Source organism: Mugil cephalus, chromosome 20 (assembly GCF_022458985.1).
Source record: "Mugil cephalus isolate CIBA_MC_2020 chromosome 20, CIBA_Mcephalus_1.1, whole genome shotgun sequence".
Taxonomy (NCBI): Eukaryota; Metazoa; Chordata; class Actinopteri; order Mugiliformes; family Mugilidae; genus Mugil; species Mugil cephalus.
In genome coordinates, this window is record NC_061789.1 from 9274954 (window position 1) to 9292495 (window position 17542).

At 41.2% G+C, this 17542-nt stretch overlaps 1 protein-coding gene across 1 annotated transcript in view; it reads left to right on the forward strand.

The window, feature by feature from the left end:
• The first annotated feature begins 12751 nt into the window (after window positions 1–12751).
• Window positions 12752–17542, forward strand: part of si:dkeyp-72e1.9 (syntaxin-binding protein 4) — a 52322-nt gene continuing 47531 nt past the window's right edge. Inside the window, exon 1 of the mRNA XM_047570862.1 lies at window positions 12752–12989. Within this exon, the coding sequence (XP_047426818.1) occupies window positions 12925–12989 (65 nt within the window). The 5' untranslated portion in view covers window positions 12752–12924. The remainder of the gene's footprint in view (window positions 12990–17542) is intronic.

Below are 17542 nucleotides of genomic sequence, written 5' to 3' on the forward strand. Positions count from 1 at the left end.
GGTCTAATTTTCTTGCCTGTGCAAGAACAGATATTCCCTCTTTAGAAACAACAATCTACACATTTGTAATTTGGGAAAGTGTTGGACTGAGACTATTTATTTAAAGAAATTTGTGGTTAGTTTGATTAAAAGTGAAAAGCTGCTTCTGCAGTCTGTATTTGTTAGTTATTGTCCACATGTACATGCATGCAGATCTTTTATTATGTCTTTAACTTTATTGTTTGAGAATGATTTATGTATTTTTTTTACATTACACCAGAGACAAAAGTCCCTACATTCATTTTATTGAGACCTGTGATCTGGTCCTGCACAGGAGTAAAAGTTTATCCTGAACAAACATTTACTTTTGCACGAAATCCTACTTCAAAGTTGTGCATGTAGCTTTGCAGAGTCCTGATCTCCATCTTTTACGTCATGTTTAATCGGTACCTGTAGCAACACGCCTGCACATCTGCAGCCCCTTTGTGTTATTTTACTGGAGGGGTATTCATAGTCTGAATATGGTGTCTGGCGTGAAGTTTTGCAAAGAGCGCAGTGATCTTGAGATACAGTGGAGTCATTGTTTCCATCCCTCTGCTGCAGTATTGCAGTGTCACTCGGCATCTGGCTGATGGCCACGACCTTTCAACCGTGGAAGTGAGGGCTGGGAGGAGGATGCGATCCCAAACAATGTTGCGTGTGTATGTTTCCATGCTCCCATATCTAGTTTAGGACCAAAGTTATTGTTTTGAGTGTGATCTTTATTCCCCATGACGTTCCTTTCCTGCTCTGGCAAATAATCTTAAAGTGTCAAAAGGCACGGTGGAAAAGGCAAATATGGAAGGTTTTAAGGCAAAAGAACTTAAAAAAAAAAAACATGATCTGAGAGGAAATCCTTCTTAGTGGATTTAATGGGATTGATGACAGTGGCGTTACAGCTTATAACGGAAAGGTAAAAAGGTGATGGTATCATCAATGCTGAGATTTACGTGGGCCTTTTAGGGAGCTTTGCTGCGTCTAAGGTCATTGAAAAAAATTAATTAAAAATGAATTATTGCCTTTATCGGACTATAACAGGAGAACTTAAGTGCAGAGTTCTTGTTATCCGATTGAGACACCCAGATAATGCAATTGGAATTCGATTTTCTCCAGCATGTATACAGAACTGCAGTTTTCCAATCAGATAATGCATGTGGCGTGTGACCCCGGAACAAAAACATCCAAGAAAGCCAGTCGCAGAAGAAGAAGAAGCTAAACGGAGCCGCTAGAAGAACTGTTTGAAGGATATTGCGCAACTTATCTGCACCAGAAGTAGCGCGAACATTACATATAAGATTAAAAAATGTACTATTATCCCTATGGTATAAAGGGCCGTATTAGCACGGTATTATCCCACTGAAAAGACAGGTATCGCCACCTAGTGTGGAGGAGGAGAACAGTTATTTTGATTTTCTTGCGCTGCACGTAAACTGGGACAAGGGCTGTAGTGAGAAAGTCACATTTTGAGCATAGCTCGATTAAGCTCTGCATGTAAACGCACTGACTGACTTTGACCGAAAAGATTTCGGAAAGTGAATTTATCTGCAGCAATATGCTATCATATGCTGCAATATGCTAGCATAACTGAACAGATGTTGATTTACGATGTAGCAGAACTCTGGCTGGGGATTTGACAATGAGGGGAAAAGTGCAGCCGTTTGGAAATATCTGACATGCCGCTACCACTCTGAGACAGTTCAAAGGGTGAACATATCAGATTTGACACAACGTGTTGGAATCGATCTGAGGGGTTTCCTGAGTTGCAGGTCTGCATCCAACTTGTCTTTACTTATCTCGTGTCGGTCATCAGGAGCTAAAGGTGATACTGAGCTGAGGTGACAGCCCGTGCTCTAACCCCGTCATCCCGGCATTCCTCTACTGATACAGGCGTGAGAGTCAATGGATACGACAGATCGACGAAGGCCACAATCTGTCTTCTGCTTAAACATTAACGACATGCCGAACCCACCTTACAAACACGCCTGCACAGCTGAACTTATTCATGAAACTGTACTTGTTGGTGGATGGTTTGATATTTGTGAATTTCTTACAATATTTAACCAGTGAAGCAGAAGAACTGAAAAAAAAACACATTTTTTTCAAACAAGGGAACTGAATCCTTTTAGTTTTAGCACAATTTTAGCACAAAGCTGAAAACACTATGAAACACTGTAGAATTAATATATGTAATGATTGTGATAGTGATGATTTGAGGCAATTGGTTAAAATATAAAAATGTCATGAAAATTACCTAATTACATAAAGATGGTAGATCTTATGGTTCATATAATGCCCTTCTTTAGTGTCCTTCATTAGACAGCAGGAGTCAAAGTCCTGTTGCCTCGGCTTCACATTTGATTTCAGAGACTCATTACAAATAGACTGTTTAAATCTGCCTGAGTGGTCCTTTAATTTTGCAGAATCACATAGCATAAGTGAGCGCTGGCTTTATCCCTGCCTTTGGAAATAACTCCTCGGGGCATGCTACTGTAGGCTTAGTGGTCCACGTTTGAGATGAGACATAATGAACCCCAGCAGGGTGTAGTTTAGGTGCTTCATTCAGCTACTGCGACAGGAATGTCTGGCTCAGCCGCTGGACCGGTACGGCAGCATTCTGGCAGGATTCGGGAGAGGCTGAATCACTGTCTTGGCTAACAAGAACACCGTGAAAGTGTGAAAAACTTCGGGGCGACTTCAGCAGATAACACTCGCATAGCTTCCCAGATCGCTGACAGCTCTGGGGGCGCAGATATACCTATAACACTGAACCACGGCACCCATGAGGCAGAGGGATGAGACAAAGGAAAAGACAGCTTCTTCACATGTATTCTTGTGATGCTTATCTGTTAAGCAGCAGAACAAGCACGGCAACTCTGACAGTGTCATCCACCCTAACAACCCCAGACATACTGAAATGTGGAGTTTTTCCTGTTCCTTCTCCTCGTAGGCCAGCTGGGATTTAGAGTCCCTTTGTTTTACCCTCAGTCAGATGAAATAAATCAGTGAAATAAAGCTCCAAACGTTCCACACCTTGGTGCAAGTTAGTGAAGCACATTCTTTTTACTATACTGAAATTATGTACTGCAGATTTTTTTTATTTATTTATTTTTAAAGTGCACTGAAACACCACTGTGCTGATTTTGTTCTACCTGGTTTATTTTGAGCAAACATGGGAGGAGATGGTCCCTTAATCCTGACCGTCTGAGAAACATGGATAAGACTATGCATTTCAAAAAATTTCAAATATCAACAAATCAATTTGCGTCACAGTACATGATTAAAAGATCCAACAGGATCTGAGGGGCACTTCAGACTGTAGTCCCTAGCCCTAACCCTAACCCTAACCCTAGCCTTAGCCTTAGCCCTAGCCCTAGCATTAACATAGAAGACCAAGTACTTTTATATGTCACTTCCAGATATCTATTAACCCCTAACTCTAACCGAAACCTTAATCGAGTAGTAGAAAACTGCAACTAAGACAGAAAAGCAGCCATAGGGGCTAAAGTCTAAATACAAGGGAAACTCCTCAGACACCCAAGCCCTAAAGAAGTACTGAGGATGTAGAAATGGAAGCACTGTTAAAGATAACGTTATTACCACAACTTTTACTTTGGAACCAAAGGTAGCAGTGAGTATTAGCCGACCCAATACGTTTTTCATTTCCTACAAAAGGCAGAATAGGACAAACCGCCTTTATTTACAGCTGACAGAGTTACAAACTGGACCAGTTCCATATTCAGAACAATAAGACATTGTAACCGATGTAATGGCGTCACCTTGCTCGAATTCCCTCTGCGTATGTAGGAGGAGGCCTTGATTGATTTAAGCTTCATAATTTCAGCGTATACTCGGTGACATGTCACATATATGCATGAGTGCGTCCAGGCATGACAGGGAGGAAACATCCATGCTTTTGTTACAGCCACAGCACACATTCTCCGGGGAGGTGTGACACTTTAAGGTGTGTCTGGCAGTCACCTGGAGAAAGCTGGCTCGCTGCTGGAATGACAAATATGACACCCACAAAAGCTGTAGGCACATTGTTGCTGGGGGTGGTGCATCACATCGGTGTTTGAGGTGATGATGATTTGTAGTGTTTTGTTTCATGGCTCATCCGGAGGGCTCGCGTTTACTCCTGGAATGCATGTAGTTGTCCTACTCTATCATTACTAACATTTTTTTTAAACCTTCTCTTTAACCTAAGTAAGTGAAGTCAAAGAAGTATATTTGAAACGCGAGAGACAATAAAAACTTCACTAGTCTGGGGTCATGTAAATGTAAACTATTCTTAACTAGTTCTGTGTAGGCGTTTGAAATAGTTTCCTCAATGGATAATAAGGTAGATATTGGTGATCTGGGAAATATAGTTCCCAATAATAGTTGGGTTAACTGATTAAGGACCTTATTTAATGAACATTTAATCTGAACTCCATCTATAATCCTGAAAATATGTGTCCTTCTGTCCAAAAGACACTATTAACATATGGAACTAGTCCTGTGGTGAAACATTTCTAATATTTGAACACATTCTGAACTGATCAAAACCAATGAAGATCACTGCGCATCACTGGGGCATCTTAAAGTCTAGTGCTCTCTAGTATATGTCTAAAATGCACCAGACAGATCAGCCATAGCATTACGATCACCGTCCTAATAGTGTGTAGACACTCCTTGTGCCCCCCAAACAATTCTGACAATGGACATGGGTCTTCTGTGAGTGTCCCGTGGTGTCTGGCAACACAACTTTTTGGTCCTATGGATTGAGGTCAGTTTGAAATCTAGTGAATTTGGAGGCCAGGTCAACACCTTGTGCTGCTTTTCATGTTTTTTTGAGCTGTTCCTATAGCGTTTTTGTGCGTGTACCTGTTTCAGGCTGCTGCCATCAACAGGAGCAGAGCATTGAACCGTCACAAGATGGTCAATGTTATTTCTTTCTTTCAATGGGTGGACCCAAAGTCTGCTGATGAGAAGGTTGGCAGCAGCCCACGCACAAAAAAACAGGACTCACACACAGCCACACTGTGCCACTCCTTCCATTGTGATGCCTAGCCAGTTACCAACATACAAAAAAGAGCTGCAGTTGAGGAATTAACCTCTGTCCAAAAAAAGATTCTTACTGTTTTATGGTTGTGTTTACTCATTTCAGAAGACAGAGAAGGCCACAAACAAAAAAGTGACTAACCAACCCCCCCATCTGTCCCTTATATTAAAGCAGCAGCTTTGAGGCTCAAACCTCTTCCAAAAGTTTAATGTCTTGAGCACAAATGAGAGTCGAGTGTCATAAAGATAAATAAATAAATAAAAAAATGCCCATGTTTCTCCATACCTCATACCCAAGATAAGAACTCTAAAGTTTCTCTGTGGTATTCGCTGCAGCGTAGTTTCTCTACCTCTATCACCTCTATTGTGTCAGGACGAAGGGCGTGTGCAGCTACAGCCTATCAATGACAGGAGTGTCCCCACTCTGCAGGTTTAAAACAAACACGTTTCTACCGGCAGCTATGCATTCTGTAAAAACACACATCTATGCAGGCATTCCTACAAACAGTCACCGGGTTGACACACATCAAAAGTGGGCCCTGCCCTTCGATGTTTTGCGTTATTAAAAAAGTCTGGCCAGGCGGATCCACCCTGCCGTCAAATATGTGATCTTCTCATTAAACACTCCTTCAGGCTCCAGAGGAACTGGACGCAGTAGTTTGTGCCGGTATTGAGAAGCATCAAAAGGATGATAAAAGGCTGAATGAGCGATGAATGAATGATCCAAATATATTTATCTTTTCTTTTATACGGTCATCAAATCCGATCTGCAAGACTTTATTAAATAGAAATGTTTCCTACCTCAAATGCATTGGAGCCAGTGTAGGTGGGGAAAGGACATTTCTGTGTAAATTGGCAAATTTGCAAAAAAAATTAAAAAAGTGTCAGTTTTTCAGTTTTTTGTGTGATCTTGTTGTTGTTTTTTTTTTGTTTTTTGTTTTTTTGTCATTGTACCACATTTCTTCACTTTGTGATGTACACACGTAACCACCAAACACACCAAACCAGTATTCAATAACCTCTAGGAGTTAATGTTGTTGTGACGTCACCTGTTTCTGCCCTGAAACTAGAGCCAACTCCCAGCTAGCTAGTGCGTCCTGTGCCCTCCACACCACCAGGTGGCAGTAGTCACGGTTAATGCTAGCTGGAGAAGTTGCAGTCCAGATGACCATGTTGTTGTTGAGAGTTTTATACTGCATAGGAGACGACAACGCAACAAAATGCAATGTTTTCCCTCTTAAGTCGCGGGTGCTTACGTTTCTCAGTGCGGTTCCCACACATTTGTGTTTATTTAAGTGAGCGTGTGACAGTGTGTGGGTGTGTAAAGGAGCTCTGGATCCAGCTGGAGCTAAAACCCTCAAAACCCCAGCAAAGCCCCTTTGACAGAAAACTGCTGCTGTGTGTGTCGGGACTGCTAAGCCACTCAGAGCCCTCCCTGGTCAGAGCCTGTGGTCAAACCGGTGCCACACAGACACAAGTATTACCACAGTGGTGAAGAGGATGTATCGTTTTAACTCAGCATAAATTGTCATGAACCATTTTGGGGAACCATTATTATTTTTCTAAGACTTACTCCACTCATATCTGCGTGATAAACGAGAGTGATGCCAATCATCAAATTTGCACCCTTCCCTTTCCTCATGCATCGGTTTAACTGTAAAACTAATGCACATACTGTTGATGGTGAATTGTAGTTACCCGGCCTTGTCACCTATTTTAGCAGGAAATGAGTTTGATAGCGTAGCATTTAATTCAAAAGTCTGGAGGGATACAGGTGGAGTATATTTAAATTAATACATAGAAATGAACATGACAATGCGGTTGTTATGCTATAAATTCTCATATTCCACTACTGCTTAATCCTCACTAGGGGTCGCAGGGGTTGCTGAAGCCCATCCATCCCAGCTGTCATGGGGCGAGAGGCGGGGTACACCCTGGACCGGTCGTCAGTCTTATGCCATACATTAAGAATCTAATTTATTACTTCATGCGTTCCTGCTGTCACCATGTGCACATACTTCAGGGTAGCTGGAGTATTCAGGCGTGTCCCTCAAAGGCAGCACCTGCTTTGATCACCGGAATCAAACCAGCCACTTCCCACTCTTTTGACAATACTTCACTTCCCATTCTTCTTCTCGTCTCTTTATACCTGAAACCTGACAGTGTCGGAGAGACACACCTCACGTTGGTATGTCATCTGAGGGGCGTTGGGTTTGTGTGCGTGAACCTGCTGGGCTGGATTTTGCCTTTTTCTCCAGGTGATAACTTCATTTCTTATGTGTGTCAGAGTGCAGGGTGAAGCAGATAGGACCGGCTCTCTCTTCCTAATAAACCTCAAGAAGAAACTCTGAGGGTTTCTCCACATAAACAGGTGCGCTGCTCTTGGTTGGACTATGTGGTCATAGTGTTTAGTGAAACAGGCTTGAGATGAGGCTGAAAGGCCTGAATCAGGAGTAGAGGAAGAAGAAAGGGACAAAATTAATTTTTTTTGGGGACTTTCCAAACTGGTCTATCATGATTTTGATGGTGTGATTAAAACAAAAATTACAAGTATGTCAAAGAAAAGAAAAAATAAATAAATAAAGGTACAAGCACAGTCTGTTCAGATCTTCCCGTGCAACTGGTGCCGCTCACCAACACCCTGCAGGCTCAGTCTGACATCATTACATAAAAACGTCTCCTCAGATCGGTGCCGTTTGCTCCTGGTAATTCCAGATGGTGTTAAATACTTGGCCTGAACTTCTGATGTGCCGCAGTCCAGCACTAAATTGCCCTTCTTCATTGTTTCAAAGTTCAGTTTATGTTGAATCCAGGTCACAGTGTGGAAGTTAAATAGTAACTCTGAGATACAGCAAAAGAATAAATGAGTAAAGTAACAGTGGGGTCATTGTCACCTGAGAGAACGTCTAGCTTCAAGATTTTAACATGAGCTTTTAAGACCTCACCGTCTTTGTTAAGGCCAAAACCTTCGAGGTTTGGATATTTCAGGACGTTCTATTCCCAAAAGTCCAAAATTAACTTTCCATTCTCTCAACCCCATTATTTATTTGTTCCCTTCCTTTCACTCATTAGTTTATTACTTCCTCTAATCCAGGATGTCTTTTTATTTTTAATTTTTATTTTTTTAACCCTGAGAAGAGCTCACCCCACCTATGCTTTGTGTATATGTGCTCTTTCGCTGAAGTCATCGGAGAGACTAAATTTAAACCGTGTTGCATGCTTTTGAAAAGTGCTCATTGTTCTAATGTTTCAGTGCTTCTGACAACTAGGAGTTGGTGCTTGTTTTGCCATGACATCAGATGCAAAACAATGGCAGAGGTGGACCAGTAAGACGATAGAGTTATGTTAATGTCCAGAGGAGGGTGCTGCATCACCAGCTGCAAGTCTGCCACAAGCTGCTATCACTGTACACCTATTATTCTTATTATTAAAATAATCATAATGATTTTTATTAATACATAAAGAAAAGTTTAAATATTTTAACAAAGGCGGGTGCAGAATTCCTGAATTCATAGAGGATCTCTGACATGTTGAGCATGAGGCTCAATAAATGAACCAAATTCAATATAAACCTTCAATTTTCATCTTAATAATAACTGTTAGAATAAACTACTGATATGCTGAGAGCTACTGATTTCAAATCAAAGTTCAACACTAAATTCATTCTGAACCTGAACGTCTTCTCCCAGTACAACAGTGTCACCTGTGGCCACAACTAGAATAGACAAGATATAGCGTGTACAAAATATACAGATCTGACTCTTGTAGAGTAAATGGATCCATGTTTACAATAGAAAAAAATAAATAAATATATGCAGTGTTGCTTTCACTGCTTTCAGAAAGACACGTATCTGGTAGGGACTGCAGACTGTGAACTGATTATCGTATTCTCTAGTAATTTATGAAAACTCACTCCGATTATTATTATTATTATTTTGCCATTGGGTTTGATACGAAAGCTGTAAAACAACTTTAAGGAGACATCTATGGTTAGATAGATTTCACCAGCTTCAAAAAACTATTTCAGAAATGTGTCTTTTACATTTTGTCCGTAAAACATTAAAATAGATCATTTAGCGGGCTTCTCCTCTAAGGTGGAAAAGCTAAAAACTTACGGTCTTCACTAAACTAGCTGTAGGCGTGAATGTTTGGATAAAGCGGTAAAAGATAATGGACTGATGGATGGAAGATAACGGATACTCTGAGGCAGCTCTACATGTGCATCCCCAAAGAAAAAGTCTGCATTTCTGGTCAGAAGAACCATTGACATTCTTCATTTCGTGTCTTAAATTACAACGACATTATCAAATGTGATAGAGGGAGTAAGGAGGTCCAGAGGGTTCCTGTGTGGATGGGAGACCAGGTAGGTAAAGGTGTCTTAATAGAGGGGCCGAGTCAAAGATAGGGCACATGGTGAAGGAATGAAAGAACATCCATCAGTTCTTCATGATGTGACCCAACACAAGATAGCAAGTGACACCACATGGATAGATATGAGTGAAACCATCATCAGGGCCCAGAGTCTGGTCAGGGTCAACGAGGTATCCAGTCCATGAGCCACCGTGTTCTGGGAGGGGGACAGCGAGCACCACTGGAGCACCACTGGACCGCCCAAGCAAGTACATGCTAGAACATCCACCAACCCACTGTCTACATCCGCCACCGACTGATGAAAGCCAACCGGGAGCCCAGCAACCACACGAAGGCCAGCGTCAGACCAACAGAGGGTGCCAGGGAGCCATCACCACACAGTGCACCAGGAGACGAAGCCCAGCCACGAGGAGACAGAAGAGCCTGACTGAATGGTCCGCCTAAGTAACATTTTGAACCCTTGACTGGATTAGCTGGTCTTGGGCTTTTGTAATAGCAGATAAAAGATCTCAGGTCTCTGTCCCCAATCCGATCTGTAGTCATATTAAGTCGAAGTCAGAGCACCGTAGCTCGGTCTGAAGCTTGTTAACCCTAATGTGTGGGATTAAGGTAAAAGGAGGATTGGAGTGCAGACAACCTGATCAGAGGCATATGGGAGACAGATGTAACGTAGTGAGGCTGTCATAATGGAGGTCGAAGGAATGGAGGTCGGCCGAATGTTAGTCGAAATATTAGTATTGTTAGTTCTTTAGACAAGATCGGGAAAGACTGATGCCAAATGTCTGGGAAATTGACATTTTGGGTTGTCAGACAGATAAAGCAGGGATCAATAATGGCTTGAATCATGGCTCGTCAAGTTCCAGAGCTAAGGTGCTGGCATGGATGCTTCACATGGCTAAGCTGATTGGGCTAACTGAATTGAATTTGAGATTTAGTTTAAATAATATTATGCAACACATCACCTTCACCTTATTATCCCCCAAAAATAAAAGCCACAATGGTCATGAATTAGCTTTCTGTATCACAGTGGACATGTATGATGACCGTGACAGGTTGTCTTTTCAGTGTATGAATGTTAATTACCTTCCATTTGTATTTCTTCTGCTGCTACAACATGAAGAGGGTGGATCCCTGTCTTCCCACCATAACCACTTCCTGGGTTTAAATGTGCGACTGTTTCCTAATGCGTTGACACTATTTTTAGAGACATTGTGAAGGTAAATGATTCGCAGCAGGGATCAACCGTTTACCTGTGGGCCTGCTGGGTGTCCTCTGAGGACACCCAGCAGGCCACTGCTCAGCTTGGTTAGAGAAAAAGAAAGAACATGCTGTTCTCCCTGCACAAACACTCCTGGAGCTTTGACTCCTTTGGCTCTGGTGTGACCCTCTTCATTCAGCAATAACAGCAACTAAATGTTTCCGGTAACTGCAGATCTGCTGGAGCTGCTGTCGTCCCTCTGAACAGAACCACTCGAATTCTGTTGATGTCGGTGGGTTTCCTCAAATGAACTGTTTGCATCAGGTCCTTCCAAACACTTCTATTGGATTAAGATAAGGACTTTGACTTGGTCATTCCCAAACATTCATGTTGTTTTCCTTTTACCGTTTTTTTTTGGAGAACGATTTGTGTTCTTGGAGTTGTTGTCTTGTTGTATGACCCAATTTCTCTTAAAATGTCAGATATTTTCTGTAAGAATGTGCTGGTGTATCTCAGAATTCATTGGTCCAATGAGGACAAGCCCAGAAACAGGTCCAAACGAGGACAACACCAAGGACAGGATCCGGTTCTGTGGCTGGAATAGTGTTGTTTCCTCTCTAAATATGAGGCTCATGGATTTAAACCAAACAATTCAACTTTCTTCTCCATCCACCAAACAGTCTACTGGTCTATCCACATGATATTTAGCAAACTGCAGACGGATAGTCTTATTTTCAGACACAAGTGGCTTTGTCTTTGCCACTCTACTTTGCACACCGTGGTTTTTCAGGTTTTTCCTGATGGTGGATTCATGAAAATTGACATTAGTCTCTGAGACTATTATACGTCTTGCCTTTGTTAGTGGACCACGTGTGTGGAGGGTAACAGTCGTCTTAAATCCCTTCCATTTGTTTACAGCTACAGCTGAGACGCATTACATTGTTTGGAAATAATCCTGATCAACTCGACTCTAATTGGGCCTTGAGTTTGCACTTATTTTTGCACCTCGCAGATATGTAATATTGGCTCACTTTTCTCAATAAACAAATACACATTTCTGTTTCTTTTGTTGGATTGGGTTTCTGTTTGTCTACTTTTGGGATTTGTGTAAAAATCTGCAGATTTTTTGAAACATTTTCATACAGATATGAAGAATATTGCGAACGGCAGGTGAACTTTTCAGCCGCACTACTACACATATAGCTGTGAATTGGAAGTGCCTGTGAGTGGATGAGTGGGAGACTAAGAGTCTAAAGCAAAGCTAAAGCAAAGTCAACAGGACTGTATGAGTTTTCTCTTCTCATCCTAGTGGCTGCTTCAGTTGTAATTAGTTTAGTTTTATTTTTCTTTTAACGGGAACATTAAACCACTTCATCTAGTATTTAAAGTTAAGTTTTACCAGATTTATAGAAAAATTGATCACATATTTTTATTATCTTGTAAACATAGATTATATGTCGATGTTAAATATTAATTCAAAATGTTTTTTTAGTCCAACTTTATATGTGGAGGGCAGGGCATCCGAATTACCCAAGAGGACCTTGACCTCCATCTCTGCAATTTTCTAATTAATTGTTTTGGATCAGTAAAGAATCTGTTAGGGTTACTGAGGAGTTTTTTAAATACAGACATTCGTATGACTCATGTTTGGCAAAAGTTTGGCCAAAGTTTCAGTAGCCATTGTTGAAAGTGAAGCAGGAAACAAAAGTTAACCCTAGTGCCAAAAAAGACACAGTGCCGACTAGTGTTTGGGTCGCGTTGTTACAGAGCGAGCCAGACGGATGAGGCACAAGTATAAATACCTCACAACAGCATCAGGTAGGGTAGGGGTAGGTTGGGACGTCTAGGTACGTCTAGGTCCGCTGTACTATAAATGAGCCTTTATTTGACCTGTGTCCCTACCACAGTCTGTGACGGTGCACGCTGCCAAACCCACGGCAGGAGGGGCGCTGACGCACTGAAATATTGTCAGGCAGTTGGGTTAAGGTCAGCCAGCAGATTAAACAATAAATAAATATATAAATAAGTAAAATCCCCACGTGTCGCTCATACTCAAATTGGAACGACGGAAGAGAAGTCATTGATTTTGAAGGGGAGGGACTGCTGACACATCCACGCGGTCCGTCAGGAGCGCAGGCACGCGGCTCTCGGCAGCCTCACAGCACGAGGCCAGCTGAGGAGCGCGCGGGCGGAGTGATGCGCCTCTCGCGGGGCGCTCCGTGATCCTGAGCAGCAGCAGCAGCAGCAGCAGCGCGCGGGGCTCCACACCTGGACCGGAATAATATAATAATTTAATAATGTCTCTGCTGAAACAGCGGGGGAGAGAGCTCGAACGCTTCGACGGACTGTCGCTCATTTACTGGTACGTGGAGAATAAAAAGTGACAAAGTTTGCTTTGCGGAGAGAGAGTGAATGTTTGCAAGTATGTCACATTTAAGGTCTACTTTTCATTAAATATTAAAAACAGATTCGACAAACATTAACTATTAACATGTCGTTAGCCTAATAGCATAACTGCACAAGTCATTTTTTGACTTACTGTTACAGTATCAATAAAAAAAACACCAATGTGTTTGCTAAAAAATGTGTTTTCTTGTTGTTTTCCGAAAACTTTCAACTCTAACTTAGGCTATTATGCTATTAGGCTAACTGTACTCAAAGTTGTAAGGTACGGTATCGTTAGCTTGTATGCACATATTATAATTTAAATGTCGTTGATAATATAGAATGTGGATTTCAATTTATTTCAAGTTTATATTATAACCTACATATATATATTACTTTTTATTAATTGAAAGAAAGGAAATAACTCAAAGCAAAATTCAATCATCAACTAACTAGAGATTAAATTAATAATTAACAGTGTAGCATATGTGTTTGAAGATTTTTAGCTTTATAAAGTTAACTCCTGCAGCATATTTGAATTAGAGTGACAAAGTTAAGCAATTTTTAGAATGGCAATGTAAGATTTATGATTATTATTGATATTTTTTTCTTGTGGTGACATTGAAAATGGCACAACATACCACAAGAATCAACACAGCAGTCAAATAATATATCCAAAAGAAAAACAGATAAACGGGATGAAATGAGATTGATGGCGAGAGGGAGGGGGCGGAAAAGGGGCGAATTTATTTTGTGCTTGTGTTGTTGTCCTGAGGGGAGCGAGTCAGTCAGCAAAATGTAGATGCTGAGTGGACTGTCGAGGCAGGGTCACCCGGGAGCGTTTAAAGGCGAGCCGAAGGGAGGTGACATAACACTGCTGGGTCCCCCTCCTCTCCGGACGACACCCATCCTTTCCCCAACCGTCTCTTTCCCCCCCCGCGACCAGAGCCCATCCCAAAGTTTCCCTCATGATTCTCTCCTCCCAGAAGTTACCCGAGCTCTGGGACTACTTTCTGATATACGTCTCAGGGGCTCTAGAGTTTAATCCTGACTGCAAAGACATAGACTTGGGGCTGTTTCCTCTCAGGATGAACCCGACCATTAAGACCAGGTAGGTCTGAAAACAACGGCGATAAAACGGAGTAAGCTTCAGAAAAGCTGCTTAGTAAATTAAGTATGTTTTATGTCTTGTAGATGTTGTTTTTATGATTAAAATGCAAAGCTCACCGGTAAACTAAAGCTGTTATGTGTCCGAGCTGTGTGTGCGCCATTCAGAGAAATCTGAATTTTGCAGAATATGAGATAAAAATGCTTATCTGTGTGTCTGAAAAGATGATGAGGTCTGCTTCATTCACGTTGGAAAGTAGAAACTTGCTGCACTTTAAGTTACAGCTCACATATTTCATAATATTTGAAATCATAATGCGACTTAGGCTTGGGGGAGATTAAGGAAGTGATGAAGTGGTATTGAAATTATTTATGGTCGTTTTTGCTGATGCATTGCATTGAAAAATACACCGGCTGTCGTGTAGTCGCTCGTCCGTCACTCAGACTGTAAGCTAGGCTGTGATAGCGGTAATTTATGGCATGAAACCATTAATCGCTCAAGCTAAAGCAACAGCAACAAACAGAAAGATGTGATGACCATTCAGTCGATCAATCCTCTGCAGCGTCTGTGCACAATACTTGAAGAGAGAATGTGCAAATATTGCGGTGGATCTATGGAAGCCCTTTTGTTGGCTCTGTTTATGTCGATGTCACACGTTAATTATTTTATCTTGATATGAAGATTGTCTTATCGTGGTTGTGGATTATTTTTATCAGGAGAAAGTTGCGTCTATTTCCTCAGGATTGTGTCATTGCAGCAACAACTTCAAAATCTGATTACTTCGGTTACACCTGATTGCAGCTTTCGACTGAGCTCTCCCGTCTGGAGCTAAAATGAAAATCACCGATGTGTCTTCAGGGCTTCCTTGCAGAAAGACTTTCCTGCAACTTGGTTCTCATTTCATCTTGGACACAAACTTCCTTGTCAAGGATGAACAACATGTGTTAATTCCATTCAAAACTCAGCCTTTTGTTCTCATGAGATCACAGAATTAATTAACTGATCTCAAGATATCAGCATTAAATAATATAATCTCAGGGTTCCATGAAGTAACGTTAACTAAATCAGCTTACTTTGGCCAAGTATATGTGCACATACAAGTCACTTTGCGCAGTGGTACAAGAAAAAGCACTTAAATAAGCATAGAAGTAAAAGCGAAAAATAGAAGATAAATTAGACTTTCAGAATAAAATACTAATAGAAGCAGATGTATACATTGAACTTCATCAGTTCATCGGAGCTACAACCCGGGGGAAGAAACTGTTTTTGTGCCGGGTGGTTTTGGTGTACAGTGCTCTGTAACGCTGGCCTTAAGGAAAGAGTCTGAACAGATAGTTTCCGGGGTGTGAGGGGTGCGTGGAGATTTTACCGTCCTGCTTCCTGACCCTGGACCGGTACAGGTCCTGGGTGGAGGGAAGGTCATTACTAGTAATCTTCTCCGCAGACCTGATTGTTCTTTGCAGTCTGTCCCTGTCATGTCTGGTGGTAGATCCAAACCAGACCGTATACCATGCTTCTACTTTCTAGGAATTGTACGAATTCATACAGTCTTCTTCGGTTTTAACTCTATTTCATTCTCTCATGCACCAGGAAGATCTCCACATTCACGTGTTCCCTGTTGTATGAGTTTTACCACTTACCGCCTCCAAATAATCCTGTATAATCATCCCAATCATGTTTGGATCAAGTTGTTCATCATCAGCAGACATTTAACATTAATTTATCTTTGACTCCTTCCTATGAACTCCTTCTATACAGTCCAGCCTCTGGCTTAAAGTTGGAACATAAGTCGTGTTCAACTACAGCAAATAGGTTTGGTATATAGTCTAGTTAAATGTCAGGATGGATAGTACGTAACTGTGGCAGTCGGCTGGTTGCACTTCCACGATGCTCGGTGCTAGGTTGAACTCTTATAGGGACATAGTGTAAAGACAGCTAATAGATAGTGTATGCAAACATGCAATGAGCATGCATGTGCAACTTAAGCAAATTACTTTGGTAGGTCTTTAACCTTCTACGTTCACATGAGAGACACATGAAGCACGAATCAGCAAATGCAGCTGCTGATATCAGGACGTTAAGACGACAAGACAGATGGTTCACAGCTGAGCACCAACGCTGCTTTTTTTTTTTTTTTTTTTTTTGCTCTTTCTGTCTCTGTCCTTTTCATTTCTGTTTCACATTTTCGCTTTTGGCACTTGATGCTCAGGCTTGACATGACAATTTTGGCCCGTTTGTTTCATCAAATATCAGGCTGTCAGTCTAAGTTCACTTCCGATTATGACTGAAGGACGCGTCGTGCTCTTGACTGCATCGCGTTTGTAGTATTTGTATTTTTCATGCGACGAAAAATGTGATGCATGTCGGCTGTGGGTTGAGTTTTATTCAGCTTAAATAAAGCAAACACTATTTGAAATGCTTCTTCAGACTGAAAAAGTTCTCAAAAAGGCCTCAATAGTTGGAGGCACTGACTATGGCGGCCTTTAATAGCAGATGATAAAGGAGAAAGTAAAAGTCTCACTATAGGAGGAAACATTTATAGAAATGAATAACAATAAACATGGGTCATTGAGAATCCCAGATCAAATGGACATTAACCCACATTAAAAATATGTTGTTTGTAACCTGTAGCGTAAAACAAATAACAACCAATCCATTATAGACATTTTTAAGACTACAATTACATTTGGTTTCCTCTTTTTAATGGCTAATATAGACAACTATCTTATTTGCTACTTAAGTGTTTTCTTATCGTACCATAACGCTGAAATCAATTAAAGCAATCATAACAATTATAGTGTATGCATTGAAGAGTTATGTAGATCACACAATATTTTGGTTTCTGCAACTTGAACTAATGGATTGGCAAATGAATCGCAGTAGTTTGTGTTGTTACTCCATCAATGAAGACATAGGTAACAGACTTTCTTACTACAAAATCGATAACGTATAGAACATGTTGAAAACACATGCTTGCTCACATTTATTGACTGTTTGAGACACAAAAATCCAAATAGTGGAAGGCAGGGAGACAAATGCACAGATGTAATGATGAAAGACCAGTAAGAGGGTATTTTTGCCGCATGTACAGTACATGTTAAACACATATACTGTACATAAATCAGTTTTGAAAGCAAAATAAACACCAAAAATCTTGAGAACCTCTTTCTAAAACACTAGTCAAAACTTTTGCAGATCGTGTTTGCTCCTCTCTGTGCCCTTGACACAGTTTTTTATTCTGGATTTGACCACAGGCTGTGGCAGGTGTGACCTGATGCACCTTGACAGCTTCTTTACTCGACTCCCGTCACTGTGGAGTTCAGGGCCCTGGTGGCAGCAGACATCATCGTGGTTCTGCCGTGACAGAGGAAACAACATGCTCTCATTAAGTCACCTGGTCTTTGTGTCTGTCCCCTATTTAT